The sequence below is a fragment of the Bicyclus anynana genome, chromosome 2, assembly GCF_947172395.1.
Source record: "Bicyclus anynana chromosome 2, ilBicAnyn1.1, whole genome shotgun sequence".
NCBI lineage: Eukaryota > Metazoa > Arthropoda > Insecta > Lepidoptera > Nymphalidae > Bicyclus > Bicyclus anynana.
In genome coordinates, this window is record NC_069084.1 from 7,956,404 (window position 1) to 7,972,894 (window position 16,491).

Consider the following 16,491-nt stretch of genomic DNA (forward strand, 5'->3'; position numbering starts at 1 on the left):
TCCTTTAAATATATTCTCAATAGCAGGTGTTAAAAAATCAGCGACGTTGGTACACACAACCCATGTATTGGATACCTCAGTTCCACGCCTAATGTGGACTACAGACCACTTTTAACCGAAGAGTTTTATGACAAAGACAAAATGACCGTGTGTAGGCAAAACTAAGAACCGCACATTGCAGTTTAACTGATCTAATCGAAATGTAATTAGATAAAACTGAAGGTCTGTAGCTTAGGTAGAAGAAGAAGAAAGAAGAAATATACTTTATTGTACATTAAAAACAAAAATAATCAATAACTTATAATAACACTTAGAAACTAATGTACAAATGGCGGTCTTATCGCTAAAGAGCGATCTCTTTCAGCCAACCACTGTGGAAGAGAAAGGTACTTAGGTACTTATCCTATCTCAGATTTTATGTAATCTGATTTTCTATGATATATGATGACATCGTCGCATGATTTTTTGGGTTTTCAAGACTAATAGCAAAATTAGTCATTAGTTAGGTTGACTGAACGGTGTCATCCATATATGAAGTAATAATACTTGCGTTTTTTTGTCCATGAATGTTTACGATGCGAACTTTTAAGGTGGGAACTACGTCCCTGTGGCCTGCTACGTATTCTGAGCACCTTTAAACCAAGAGTTAATAAGCATCTTGTAGGCAAAAGTTATTCAACTTAGACCTCATGAATGCCATCCATCAGACATGACTATTGAGTTATTGACTGTAGTAAAGCGTAAGCTTAAAAACTTACCTCTTGCATTTGTGGCCGCATCTGCAATCTTTTGAAAGGCATCGAGGAACGCAGCTATGGCGACCAGCGCTGATCTGAAGACAAAAGTTTCCAAACGTAAGGTCCACATCAAATTAGCGAATACACAAAAGGTTTAATTTTTGTAAATTAAATAAATGAAATGAGAGACTAATGTCTGTCATTTGTTTATTAGTACTTTTTTAAAATTTAATTAAATACAAAATATTAAACAAAACACGTTTGAGTGCCCAAGCAACCGGTGGTCAGGGTTTCAGAGTGAGGAACCTCTTCAATCTCATACGCACCGTCTCAAGAATCACTGCCTTCTGTATCCGACCCTTGATCCAACAGCTAAGCGAAAGCTTCTAAGGGGTTGGAAGTCTGTTTAGCTTCAAATATAGTTAGGTGTACAGACAAGCGCTTGACAGGCTTAAAACTTTCCTTTGTTATTTAATGACAAGTTTGACTGCGATTTCACCTGATGTTAAGTGACAATGCAGTCTAAGATGGAAGTGGGCTTACTTGGAAGAGGTACAAGGTTAGGTAAAAGTAGAGGTACAAGGTTAAGTATAGGTTAGGGCTAGGGTAGTTGAAAGTTTACATTGAGTTTCACGCGGACGAAGTCGCGGGAGTCTGGTAGTAAGTAATAAAATCCTACTGATTCGAGCTGGTAATCGAACCCAGGATCTCTCTTGTGAGAACCTTCCAACTACGTCATGGAGGTCGTGAAACTGACGGAACAGCAGTAAATGTGTGCAATGTGCTGTCGCACCTTCAGTTTATTCAAGAAAACGCGCACAGACCCTCATGTTTCCACCACACCTTCCGTTGTGTATCGTATCGTTTCTTTGCGGAACAGATTGCCTGTAATTTAATGTCGTTCACAACAACAACAACATCAGACAAGAAGAACAACAACAACATCAGACAGTTCGACAGACAAGAAGAAGTGGCTCGTTATGCAAAAAGCTCTGCAGCGGCAAGTTTCCTCAAAGTACTTGGGCGAATACGTAACGCCTTAACAATATTGTATAGCAAAAACATTTTACTGCAGTACTGCTCCGTATTGTAGCCCAGTGGATATGACCTCTGCCTCTATTTCCGGAGGGTGTGGGTTCGAATCCGGTCCGGGGCATGCACCTGCAACCTTCTTCTTCTTCTATTTTTTTCAGTTGTGTGCAATTTAAGAAACTACATAACACATGTCTCAAACGGTGAAGGAAAACATCGTGAGGAAACAGCGCCATTAGAATAAACATCAAGAAAGTACCTCTTCCAAGTAACCCCTCTCCCATCTTAGACTGCATCGTCACTTAATATCCTACGAGATCCCAGTTAAGGGCTATCTATTTATAAAAAAAAACGAAGATCGATTGTATCGTATAGAATATCATAGATCATAAGTATTGAGACCAAGAAGTTTAAAGAGTTATTGATTATCATTATTATCATTAATTACGTATAGCGTTACAATCCTCCTGGTACTCACCACGGAATGTTTGTTACGTTTTATGCCTAATGCCAATTGGTGGGCAGGTTGCCTTTATTGGCACGCCAATTGTTGAAGCAATTGAGCATACAGGGAGGGCAACGCGTAATTGGGTGTCATATCCGTTATACCAAGGGTCATATATTTTTTTCGAAAGGCCACCAAAGATGTGTTGATATATGCATGATATACTTTGGGGTTAGTCAAATATTTTCTACTATAGATATGTTACGTGCCTCAAAAATGGATCCGAATTTACCTACTCCAGTGAGTGCACACATGCACTATTTTGTGGTTACATTATATTATATTTATGTATTTTAAATAGTTTTTTCTGAACACACAACACATTGTAGACAATATTTAGGTAGGTAATATTTTTTTAAAATAACTTTCGTATTTTACATTGCGACTAAATAAAAGTAAGGGCCCTGTATCAAAATTCCTTGGGGGGGGGGGGCAAAGACGAATGTCAAATCCCAAAAAACTCTTTAGCAGTTTAAGGGTCCCCTGTAGCGCAAGGGCCCCGTAAGACTTAAGAGACAATGCAGTCTAAGATTGAAGCGGAAGACATACGAGACAAGTTTATACTACCCACACCTCTGACGGTTCTACTTAACATCAGCAGGCTAATTCACTATCTTTGATGTATGCTAGTTGACATATACGAAATAGAGATTCTATGTAACAAATGTCAACCAGTGCCTACTGGTGGATATCGTACAGTAGGTACCTAGATGACATTTCTCAATTGTTTTGATGTTTAATTTAATAGGTTGATAATAAAGACCAAAATAGTGAATAGCCCAGCAGGCGTGACATATATTTATATTGTCAACTAAGTAAAGTTATGTACTATAAAAACATCGTATATTTACTTACTTTAGTGCGGAGTGAAGTTTGGTCGCTTTGGATATGAACTCCTCCCACATCGGAGCACTGCTCTGTAACAAAATAGAAAAAGTCAATTATTAGTGTTATCCTGATCGTGTCGCGTTGCAAGAACCAGCTCATGACTAAGGGCCCCGTATGGTTTCCAAACTAGTCGGGCATACTCCGACGTTGCATTACGTGAGTTTTAGTCGTGTTTTATAATAAATTAATTGAACAAATGCAGGTATCATTTTACGGATGTTTACAATAATTAATTAGTAGGTAATTAAATTAATTAATCTGATCTATTATTATCTGTGAAAACAGACGAATCCATGCGCCAATGACACCGAAATCAGACAAAAACTGTTTCTGACAAAAAAAAATAACATTTCAATAATTTAAATTATATTACAGTTCTCTTACACTGAGAGAAATACCTGAAGCCTCATGGATCCGACCACGTCATGCTAGCCGATAAAACTGACCGTGTGTAAGTCGTAATGTGCATGACATCATGCCGATCGCGACCAACACACGATCAGTGTTTTCGGCCGACAAGCCGTTAGGGCTGCAGGCATGTGAGTTTACTTGATCGTCAGTGGCTGACATCATAATTAAAAGACATGACAACCATTCCATTAAAAAAAGGGACATTTAAGTATATACAAACTATACAAATATTATAAAGCTGAAGAATTTGTTTGTTTGCTTGAACGATTTGGTCCGATTTGAACAATTCTTTCAGTGTTAAATAGCCCATTTATCGAGGAAGGCTATAGGCTATATATTATTCCTGTACTCTAACGGGAACGGGAACCACGCGGGTGAAACCGCGCGGCGTCAGCTAGTCTTTCATGAAACGTATTATGATGTTGGTTAATCTTAGACCAATTATTGTATAGGACCTGCCTCGCTAAACGTTACTTTTCTGTCAAAGTATATGATCAACGATCGAATGCGATTATAGAAACTGTCTCTAGTAGTATAAGTAAGTATCGATGTTAAATAGTTGTAACCGTGTTCGTCGGTTAAAGAGCTCCGTAAAAATACCTTTTTATGTAATTGAATTGTGTAAAAAACGGGCAAAAACATCTAGTTTAGTATAAAATATATACCAAATCTAAGCTCGTTTTCTTCAGAAAATGACAGACAATTTTGTTCGTGACTATGAGTGCGATACAGGTCCTTCTATAATTGGTCTGAGTGGTTAATAGATAAATTATATACATGTACGGCCACTTCAATTAACATCAAAGGGACACATCTATGGCTTTAACGCTAAGCAATCGTTTACTGTTGGAAACGACCGTCGTTGACCTTACAGCCCTAAATAAATGTAAAGCCAAGAGCGTGATATCAAATGTCACTGATTAACCCAGAGCAGATTAACTGAAAACGGATAGTCAACACTAATTCAGAAGGTTCTAAATAAGAAATTTTATTACATTCGGACAAGAAATCAGTAGATCCAGCATGCGTAAATGGCAAAAAGACATTATTGTCGACCAATAATTCCGAACTGGAAATATCGCTGTCTCTTTCGTTGCGAGGATAGTTGCCAGTATAGATGGATTTGTCTACATGAGATCATAGCATGGGTCGCATGTTAGGGCTACAAGAGATATTTGTAAAAACATATTTAATCGAACATAAGATAGCGAATTGTTGAGCTTGTCTACGCATAACACAATAGCCAATATACCATTACCTACTTTAATTGTTTATTTTTTTGTACATAAGCCAGTCCTCATGTAATCATTTTAATTAAATGTATTAAATAAATTGCTCTATTAGGGCGAAAGTGGTCAAATATAGTCCATCGTAAAATAGAAACGTATAGGTTTGATAACTCACACAAACGTAAACTCCGATCGGTCACACATCCATACGTATATATTCATTACAATAATTAATATGTAGGTATGGATTTTAATAGGTTACCCGGCGGGAATCAGCCTGTACGGACTCTTCGCCGCTGCCACTCATCTATACTAATACTATAAAGCTGAAGAATTTGTTTGTTTGAACGCGCTAATCTCAGGAACCACTGGTCCGATTTGAAAAATTCTTTCAGCGTTAGATAGCCCATTTATCGAGGAAGGCTATAGGCTATATTTTATTCTCGTATTCCTACGGGTAAGGGAACCACGCGGGTGAATCCGCGCGGCGTCTACTAGTACACAGATAAATAAAAACTTGTAAATAAGCTTTAATGTATCCGAATCCCGTATAACAATCTCTAGCCTCTGATCTCTGTATAGAGTGGGCGTAGCAATATCAGCATAACGCAATTTCAGTACCATCAGGACACTAAATGGCTACTAAATTCGTTACGGCGATATTACGTCGGGGGGATGACGGGGAAAAATTAAATTTCAACGAAGATCCCAAATGTAAGGAAATGTGCCGGAAATAACTCAATTTATAGAAAAAAGGTAAAAACGCGAACTCCCTTCGTTCTCGTAAATAATCTTTAAAGGTGTTTTTCGAAGAATTGCCGCGAATAAAATTTACTGGAGACTGGGGACTTTACACATATAAAAAAAAAGTCTTTATACTTAGACGGTTGATGGTCTAGACTCTTGAAGCCTGCTACCTTCTAAAGCCACTACAGTCCATACTTACCTATGGTACCTACTCATCTTACATGTACTGCATACCTGAGAATTTTCGTAATTGTCTACGTGTGTGAAGTCCGTATTTAGCCAGCGTGGTGGACTAAAGCCTATTCCCTCTTATTTTAAGAGGAGACTCGTGCTCAGTGCAACAGTGAGCCAAATATGGGTTGTTAATAACTTACCTATGGTAAGAGCACAAGGGCTGACAAACTTACGACCTTCATATAATGGGAGTCTGCTATAGGCATATCTGGCTATAGCAGACTCTCAGTCCACAATACAGTTTAAATGATGAAAGATAGAATCGCACTGCCCCAGAAAAAATGCAGCAGTTTCATAAACGGGTGCCCCAAATAGCTTTGCAAGTGGCTTCGTATCAGCAAGCTAAAATGGTACATCCACTGCAGTACGCTAATTGCTTGGCGGTAAGTCTTTGTACTTAGGCCGCCTATTACCGCGGCCTAGGTCTCAACTAGCTTCTTTCTATAGTAGCCCCTGCGAGGATTCGAACCCAGGACTTTTCTACGGTAATAATATTTTGTAAGCTTTAAAGAGGAAAGATTTGTAAATCAATACTAATATTATAAAGCTGAAGAGTTTGTTTGTTTGTTTTGTTTCTTTGTTTGTTTGTCTGTTTGATTGAACGCGCTAATCTCAGGAACTACTGGTCGGATTTGACCAATTAAATTCTTTCAGTGTTAGATAGCCCATTCATCGAGGAAGGCTATAGGCTATATATTATCCCCTAGTATTCCTACGAGAGTGGGAACCACGCGGGTGAAACCTCGCAGCGTCAGCTAGTAACGTAATAAACTCATCAATTACTGAACCGATTTAATTCTTTTACCAGTATAAAGCTTTTATCAGGGAGTAAAATAGGCTATATTTTATCCGTGTACACCCACGAGAACACAGTACCATTGAACTTGCGCTAGTGAAAACTAAAAATACTCCCTACTCCGTCTACAGAGCTCTGAAAAGATGCCTCGCGTTTAAACATTTCACGAGATCACACAAATCCTTTTGGCCATAACACGTTGGTAAAGTTTTACAATCAAGATTAACCCAATTCACGGCAAAATTAACCCAATAAGTTGCCGTTAGACCACCGACGAGAGCGCCTCGAGTTATTTTCAACCGTTACCGCAGAATTATTGCTCGCGAGCAAATGAGCAGTTGGCACCATCATTATTCACTTCAGAAAATCACTTACTTCTTAAGCCCATCTTGAGAAAATAATGATTGAAGTAGTTTTGCTTTGGCTTTTCGTTTTATTCATTGGTAGTTTTAGGATAACCAAATCTCTAAAGGTAATAGAAATTGTTTAATTTGCATAGATTAAGTAAACTCTTTATGTAGTTTAATTGATTAGGTTACTGGAAATTTATTGGAAGAAACAAAAGCTTTATAAGTATTAAATTTTTGAATAAACAAAAGTTTATTATTCTGTAACCATGATTTTCAGAACTCGACAAAGAGTTTCAAATTCTTCTTCTATCTTTTAACCCAGGACATCCGTTTTGTAAATCCACCGCGCATACCACTGCGCCAAGGAGGCCGTCTTTTGTATACGTATATGTTAGACCAAGAGAGATAATTCGAGACTCACACTATCGAGTTAATAAAAACATTAGCTGGTGGGAGGTTTCGACCGTGGCTAGTTACCACCCTACCGGCAAAGACGTACCGCCAAGCGATTTAGCGTGCCGGTACGATGCCGTGTAGAAAACGAAAGGAGTGTGAATTTTCATCCTCCTCCTAACAAGTTAGCCCGCTTCCATCCTTGACTGCATCATCACTTACCATCAGGTGAAATTGATAAAGGGCTAACTTGTAAAAAATAAAAAAAAAACATCATTACTGCAGACCTTTATACAATAAATCAAACATCCCAAAATTTTTATTATTAGTTATAAGTCCTAGATCCCTTTTGACATCAACCACTCACATTTGCTCGTATTCCTACTCAATGCTTTCGTAACTTATTTATTGAAAGTACTACTTTCGTAAACCAAACATTGCAGTAGCTGATAGAAAGCTATCTATCGTATCTTATTAAAAAGCTTCACAATACTAACTTTGTTTAATAAAGGTCAAAATCGATTTGCAACAAAAGCCCATGTTTGTGTAACAGTATATAAACTTTAAACGTTAAACGGTAAAGTATTAACAACATTAAATTTACTAAAGCTAAACGTGTATAACTTATGAATCCAAAGCGAATGTGCAACAAGGACCAATTTTGATTGAAACTTGTTTAGATATTAGACTGCGAGGCAGACGTAGTTGGCTGAAAGTGATGTCGCCGACGTGACTAAAATATCGATAAATTGTGGGACGTTCAATATCACAGTGACATGTATTTCGTGACCGGATTGTTTCATTGCATGGTCTACATAGACAGAAGAAACCCAGTCTCCATATAAATTCGGGCACAAAAAGAATCAATCGATACAAAGCTGATAATTGGCTATAATTTTAGACATATTAGGACATCTCATGAGGCCAATTTTCAGAAAAATCTAGGTTGGCTAAAGCAGCTAAATTATTTTTAAGGTGCATTTGCTCAACTTGATCGAATCCGTTTGACATCAAATTCATTGCATTATCTATATATGTCAGTATGATATACGAGATATCATACTGACAGTTTTTCTAGGGATTCGACGTGACACATTTTGTCAAAATCTCTAGGAAAACTGTCAGTTTTACAAAGAAAATACATAGAAAGAATTTAGTGTCAAACGTATCTGATGACATTAACGTTCACAGATGCCGTCTTAATATAAAATCGATACATTAAAACAATCCATAGATGATATTTGTTTAGTATCAATTGATAGATGCTTTTTGTACAATAATTTAAAAAAGTATGCCTTTTGTAGATGTGCACACGCGTTTAACCAGGAATTGAGTATTTCTTTAATTTATGTAAAATAATTAATGTCAAAAACAATCATAGTAACTCGTAAATTTGAATACAGATTTTAATTGCGAATAAACGAAACTCTTTATTTTTTTTGACGACGTATTGATAGCGCGCATTTTCAAAGTCAGCTGACAACCAATGTTAATCTGTCAAAAATGTGAAATTAAGAACAAAGCTGGATCAGTATGAAAATAATGAAATCACCTTATTAACCCGGTTGGCCAATATTATTTGGTCTAAGATCAAAATGGAGTAATCTAGTAAAGTTGAGTTGAATTTTTCATGAATAATAAAATGAACATTATAAAAGGTGTTGGCAATAAGAGCTGATATCTTTCTGTTATGCGACACAATTGGATGAAAGCCAAAGTTAAATGTCAATTGAAGTTAAGTTGATCGAAAAAGCTCAAATAAAACTTTCATGATAACTGGATAGATAAATCTTGGCAAACTAAATGCTCTTGCAATACCTAAAATACCTAATTAGTTCCTTAAGGGTTGTTTGGAACCTGGTTGTGTTTACAACTCGCCTAGTTACAATTTATGTCATAAAATAGAATAGAAGTAACACTTTTAAAACATATTAAAAGTGTTACTTCTATATACATATTTAGCATAAATTATTCATTTAGTATTTTTTATTGTTAATTTACCGATCACTTAGTCACTGTGTTTGTTTTCATTACTTATGCGATATTTTAAAGCAAATACATTTAAACATTTAAAATATCCTAATATATATATTTTTTTAATTTAAACTATCGTGAGTATTATTCATATTAAAACTAAAACTAGTCGGGTATACTCCGACGTTGTACCACGCGTTTTATAATTAATCAATAGTTTAAATATAGGTAAACACGTACATAAAACTATATCGATATCGAGTATCATTAAATTATGCATGCACTATCAGACCTTGCCTTACGGAACGGTGCAGAAAGAGCGTAGGTCTATTACAAAATCCGTTTGGGACCTTTTAGATCGATCCATCTGCTCTTACAAAAGCAGCTTGCCGCCCAACGATACTACAATAGGTTTTTTCTTAACTTATTTTAAGAATTTTCCCCAGGTGTACAGTAACTGATTCGTGATTTAAGTAGGTAGTATATTTTTCGCTGTTCTTTAAATACTAGCTGACGCCGCGCGGTTTCACCCGCGTGGTTTCCGTTCCCGTAGGAATACGGGGCTAATAGATAGCCTTCCTCGATAAATTGGCTATCAAACACTGAAAGAATTTTTCAAATCGGACCAGTAGTTCTTGAGATTAGCGCGTTCAACCAAACAAATCTCTTCAGCTTTATAAATTAGTATAGATTTTAACCAATAAAGGTTATTTTTAAATCTCTGCCCTAGACAACTACTTACAGAGTCTATATTAACAGTTCTATATCTTGTGTGAATCGTTTTAAAGATTCAACTCTTATGAAATCAGAAACACTCCACCTGTCTGTCTGGGAATATTTATGTTGCTATAAACACTACCAGATCAAAATCGGAACGTGGACCTTTAACGAAGTATGGCCATTCGTAACCGGTCACGGAGATTCTTATTAAAATAGGAAGTGTTTATTGTTAGTAACGACTGGATCTATTTTAGTGCGGTTTCTCATATTACATACTTGTGTATGACAAATTATAGGAGGTAGGTACGAGTAGGTCTATCTATACCTATATATAAAAGCTAAAGGTCACATATCCCTAAATATCAAAAATCGCCAGACGTACGAGTACAAAGATGAAAGGCAGGGAGGTAGTTTATAGTCGGTACACATCCGTTAAGATAAAGATTTTACAACAAGGACGGATTAAGTAGGTCTAAACAATCTCTTCAGCTTTATAATATTAGTATAGATAAGTTTATAAAACTAAAAACACACTTATTTGGCACGCACTAAAAATTACAAATATTGGATTTAAGTCACGTGACATTTTTTTTCATATTCCTGACAGGAAACCCTTTCATTTGATATCCATATCATGGGAATGGATTTAAAACAGCCAGTCCGGCATCTTGGGGAGGCCGCCATATTGGATTTTTAATGACGTTTCTTAGCTAGTCATGTAATGTCATCAGAACTCAGAGCGTGTGCAAAATTTCATCCTGATCGAAGACGGGAAAGTGGGTCAAATTATGATTCCAAGATTTTCTTACATACAAGTGAAGTAATATAAAGCGTGTAAACACATAATGTAGAGCAGTGATAGCCCAGAGGATATGAGCCTCTGCCTCCGATTCCGGAGGGTGTGGGTTCGAATCCGGTCCGGGGCATGCACCTCCAACTTTTCAGTTGTGTGCATTTTAAGAAATTAAATACCACGTGTCTCAATCGGTGAAGGAAAACATCGTGAGGAAACCTGCATAACAGAGAATTATCTTCATTCTCTGCGTGTGTGAAGTCTGCCAATCCGCATTGGGCCAGCGTGGTGGACTATTGGCCTAACCCCTCTCATTCTGAGTGGAGACTCGAGCTCAGCAGTGAGCCGAATATGGGTTGATGACGACGAAACACATAATGTATGTCACACACAAACTTCACAAGAAATCTTTAAGGCATTGTAACTTTACTCCTCCAATGCGAAGGCTGAATCACAATGCACCATACCAAGTTAAGAGATGTAATTTATGCCATTGTTATAGACAATAATATATAAATTAGCATAATGTTAATTCTAAGGGCCCACCATAATTACGCAACACTTTCGTTCGAGAATACTTATGTGGGCGCAAAAATAGACTCAGCTTCGTATCAACTTGATTTTAGATCTGTTTATCGTTTGTAATATTAACAGTTTTATTTTCGTCAAATTGTAAGTTTCCAAAGCTTGGTAAATTTAACCCGTAGGTTTAACCCACGTAGTTAACATTTCAGTAGCAATACGGGGATCAAATGTAGCGTAAAACACTCACGAATAAAGTCTTTCTATAGATAAACAATTTAAAAAATCGGTTTAGTACGAGAGATCCAGAAATTACCCCCTTAAACTTAAGGTCCATCTTTGTTATATTACTAGATAAAAATACTAACCACCAACAAGGGCAGTTCGTGGTGAGCTAATGAAAGAGCTGACGCAAAAAGACGGGATAAGGGCGAGTCTGTGTACTTATCTGTGTTGATATTGTGGCATCGTAAAGCGTGTTTGTGTATATTAACTGAAGGTTCGATGCTATATGGCAGACATCCACAGATCCGTATCATATACGCATCGGACGAATCACATCAAACGGATTTTAGTATTCTTTGTATAGAAAGTCATACAACATCCACTGCAATTGAATATCACGTTGCGATCGAGAGGCCTCTTAGAATTAGGCAGTGCGACAATGAAACGCTTTTGTGCATAGACCCTTAAGAGTCGACAGCAACAGATTCAAATGAAAACAGTATTGATGACGTCAGTTACTTACTAGTAATATAACCTCATATACAGGCTGCTCGGGAGTATTTCCCATAACTCTGGGGTTATATTCTTTACCGAAAATTAATTAAAAATGTTCAAGGACCATATAAGTGTTCTAAAATTAATATTTTCTGGGTAAATAATATTTCTTTTATAATTAAATTTTAAAATATGTCCCATAAACGCATCCTTGTAATTATGACGTAACCAAGTTTTACGTATTTTAAAATACAAGGATAGATACATGCATAGTCAAATTATTTGAATTACTTTGTATGAAAACGTAAAAAGTTGCTATTATTTAGTTAAAAATATATTAGGTATGGAGCTCCTATAAGTGGAGTCGTTAGTACCTTAAAGTTAAGGGAAATACTCCCGAGCACCCTGTATACAAAAGTGTCAAACAAATGTGCACATAAATTTACTCGTTACAAAATTACTTACAAATCGACCTACTTTCATTCACGCTCAACTTGACCATGAATTTTTTGAATGAGCAATGTGAGTGATTGTATGAGTTACTCGTACCTACTTAAAATCGTCTCGTTCAGCGAATATTATCGTTGACGTTGAGGTAACTATAAAATACATCGCTTGAGTTTTTCATCTTTCAATACAGGATCTCACGTGGAGGAATTGAGATGATTAAGGAATATTTAGCAATTTTTAAATAAAAACAACAAAAAATGTAGTCGCAAAACCTGTGTTAGGAGTGGGTACGACAATAGACAATCGAATGGGCATCAAATCACAAACCTCTTGGTGATGAGTCTAGCCTCTTTACCCTTGAGTTATCGAGGCTTTCATATGTATTATAATTTAATAATAGTAATGACATAAATTTAAGCCAAATTTATTTGAAAATAATAATTTACTTGAGTAATTATTAATAGTGTACAATATGCTTGGAGTTTCTCTGCGTGATCGAATCAAAAATGAGGAAATCCGCAGACGAACCGAAGTCACCGACATAGCTCAGCGAGTCGCGAAGCTGAAGTGGCAATGGGCCGACCACATAGTTCGAAGAGCCGATGGACGTTGGGATGACAAGGTATAATAGCGAAAACGCAGTGTTGGTCGACCCTCCATTAGGAGGGCCGAGGATATCAAGCGGCTTGCAAGGAGCTGCTGGATGCTGGCGACTCGAGACCTGTTCTTGGAAGTCCATCCAAGAAGCCCATGTCTAGTAGTGGATGTCTATCGGCTGATAATGATGATGATGAATAGTGTACATTTAAAAACTAACATTGCACCATAGATTAAATTGTATTGAGAAATCTACTTCGGGTCCAAGTATCCCAAGCGCACCGTTTCATCACTGTATCGAACATTGGAACACTTGCTGGAAGGTCAATGCTATGCACACAATGCCTTGAGCGTTCCGTCTAACGATACTGCACTTTCAATTGACCAGCCTGCACATAGATGGAAGGTCAAAATGATAAATAACATATTAGTATTTGTTACAGTGAAGATTTTATTGTATTACATTGTTATTTGTATTGCATATACCTATACATACTCGTAGTATAACAGTCGGGTATATTTATTACATTTATAACCCAAGAAAGAGCAATTTTGATGATTAGTCTTCGCCACGAACAGCAGAATGGAGCAACTGAGTAGACCCTTTTAGGATCAAATCTTTTTTTATTTTATTTTGTGTGAAAAGAGAGGGAAAAGTTGAAGATAAAAAGTTATGGGGTTAACTAATTTTCTCATCAGTCTCAGTTCTTTAGTTAAGACCTCGATATTTTTCTGTTAACTCACAATTTCGGCCAGGAGATCGTCTGACGGGTTTTGTAGTACCTACATTATATTCATAGGTACTTTTATGTTGTAATAGTTGGCTCTTACTTACAGCTTTGAGGATGGATACTCTCTATTTCTGCCATAAAGCAGCATCAGTTTGTTTCGATATGCTTACCGGTAAAACTACATACTCTTTCTCTTTATTTCTTTTTTTTTTATTCTTTACGAGTTAGCCCTTGACTACAATCTCACCTGATGGTAAGTGATGATGCAATCTAAGATGGAAGCGGATTAACTTGATAGGAGTAGGATGAAAATCTACACTCCTTTCGGTTTCTACATGGCATCAAACCGGAACGCTAAATCACTTGGCGTTACGTCTTTACCGGTAGGGTGGTAAATAGCCACGGCCAAAGCCTCCCACCAGCCAGACCTAGACCAATTAAGAAAATCTCAATCGGCCCAGCCGGGTATCGAACCCAGGACCTCCGTCTTGTAAATCCACCGCGCCTACAACTGCGCCACGGAGGCCGTCTCTAATAATAATAGTATACCGCAACTATTCCTAGCAAGTGTACCTTGATGATTTTCTGTACAAGCGATTATTTTACGTTCAGATCAGGTTGGACAATCAGCTTGTCTCCTCATCTATTACTATACAATATTCACATAACTTTATAAACTCATAAAATAAAATAAAAACGTCCATTTTGTTTATAAGCCATGTCGCTAACATTTTCGGCGCACCGATTGGTACAAGCGCAATAAATAATGCCCCGCGGTTTCACGTCAACATTTCTGCGAACAGAATTTTAATAAAACGCAATATATGATCACCTCGACGAACAAATGGTTAAAATATACGAGTATTCCAAATACTAAGCCTTTAAAATCCTTTTAAATTAACGAAATTTAAATGACAATTCAAAATAAAAATAAATTTCTTTAATCTGAAATCTGCTTTGAAACTTTTGAATTCCATTTCATTTCATATGTACAATGAGAAAATTCCATCTACGGATGAGAGTAACAAGTATCTTACCTACCTACCCTAATTCCAATTCCAATGGCTAACCATTTATTACATCTAATCCTAGCAATCAACTACCAATACCTACTTACTGCGGCATAGCTACGAGTAAGTGGTAATTTCTTTACTAAACCTTGAAGAAAAGAATCAATGATAAATAATAATTTATAGACCAAGGTGTAGGAGCACCATAATGTAAAGTAAGACTGGCCGAATCATATTTTTTTTGCATTATTAAAATTCAAGCTATCCCTTGACTGCGATCTCGGCTATATTGATGTTTAGTGATGATGTAGGCCAGTGATTCCCAAAGTGGTCTATATCGACCCCTAGGGGTCTATGACAACCTGCAAGGGGGTCTACGTCAGCGAAAAAAAATTTGGGGTCCATAAAATGAAAATGGGCGTCCACGATAGTGGATCTTAACACATACATTAATAGTATCTATTTACTTACACCATACTATCTTATATCTTTATTATTAAAGCATCAGGTTCTCACTAAAAATATTGACTTATTGCTTATGTTATTTTATTTATAGTTTATTTAATGTTACGTATATTTTACATAACAGATACAAAATTTGATTTTGAGTAGTTTTAATTTAAATTCAATTAAAAAATGTATAAATTAACATGTGTTTTATTTTAAGTTTTTAACACTAATCTTCACTACAGTTTGTACAGAAATTTACAGGAAATCAATATCAGGTAAGTAGGGGGTCTATCCAACACGGAAAAACATGGCAAGGGGTCTACGACACAAAAAGTTTGAGGAACTCTGACGTAGGCTAAGATGGAAGCAGACTTACTTTGAAGAAGTACAGAGTTTTTTTCTATCCGCACGCTTAAATCGCTTGGCCGTATCTTTGCTAGTACAGTGGTAACTAGCCACGGGCGATGGCTACACTCAGACCAGACCTGAGTCAATTTAAAAAACATAAAATCCTAAACTGACCGCTGGGAATCGAGGACCTCTCGATTGAGGACACAGAACTATCAACTGGGCCAGAGATGGATGAGCTCTCTGGTGATGATCATGTTTGGAACAATAATAATAATTTATGTGAAGAAGAAGAGGTACTATTCTAATTCAATGTGTGAGATATTCAGGTCGTTTCCTGTAGACCTTGCGTAGTAATGGCAGGGAGCCAATAGTGTCAACGATACAGAAGGGCCCGATTACAGTGTGGACACTTACCTATAAATAGAACGTGTCTCCTTGTAATCTAACCAACGCGTGGTAAAGATCGAGTTTTTCCTCGGAAATCATCTCAATAATATTACAAACGCGAAAGTTTGTATGGATGTTTGTTACTCTTTCACACAAACACTATTGAATGGATTTGTCTATTTGGAATGTAAATCTATACCAATATAATGTAGGGGAAAATCTGTGGAGCGATTTTGAAAATTGTTTAATGACTAGAAAGCCAGGTTATTTGTGAGTGTCATAGGCTATAATTTATCCTGGATTAACACAAAGATTATTTCCTATTTCAAAAAACCTTTTGTCCGGTTGTCTGTAAAGTCGGTTAACTGTCGATAGTTGAACGTGACAACGTCATAAGAAAATATTAATGGAATGGCTGCATTTTTCAAAAGAAAATGTTCGTTTTTCTAAAATACCGTTTAATA

The 16,491-nt window shown here is 36.7% G+C and overlaps 1 protein-coding gene across 3 annotated transcripts in view; it reads right to left on the bottom strand.

Annotated features, from left to right (window-relative positions):
- Nucleotides 1–16,491, bottom strand: part of LOC112054810 (protein MTSS 2) — a 173,065-nt gene that overhangs the window by 103,766 nt on the left and 52,808 nt on the right. For all 3 annotated transcript variants that reach the window (XM_052888836.1, XM_052888832.1, XM_052888829.1), the window contains exons 2-3: nucleotides 3,130–3,191; nucleotides 759–832 (exon numbers count right to left, since the gene is read on the bottom strand). In XM_052888836.1, the coding sequence (XP_052744796.1) occupies nucleotides 759–832; nucleotides 3,130–3,191 (136 nt within the window). The remainder of the gene's footprint in view (nucleotides 1–758; nucleotides 833–3,129; nucleotides 3,192–16,491) is intronic.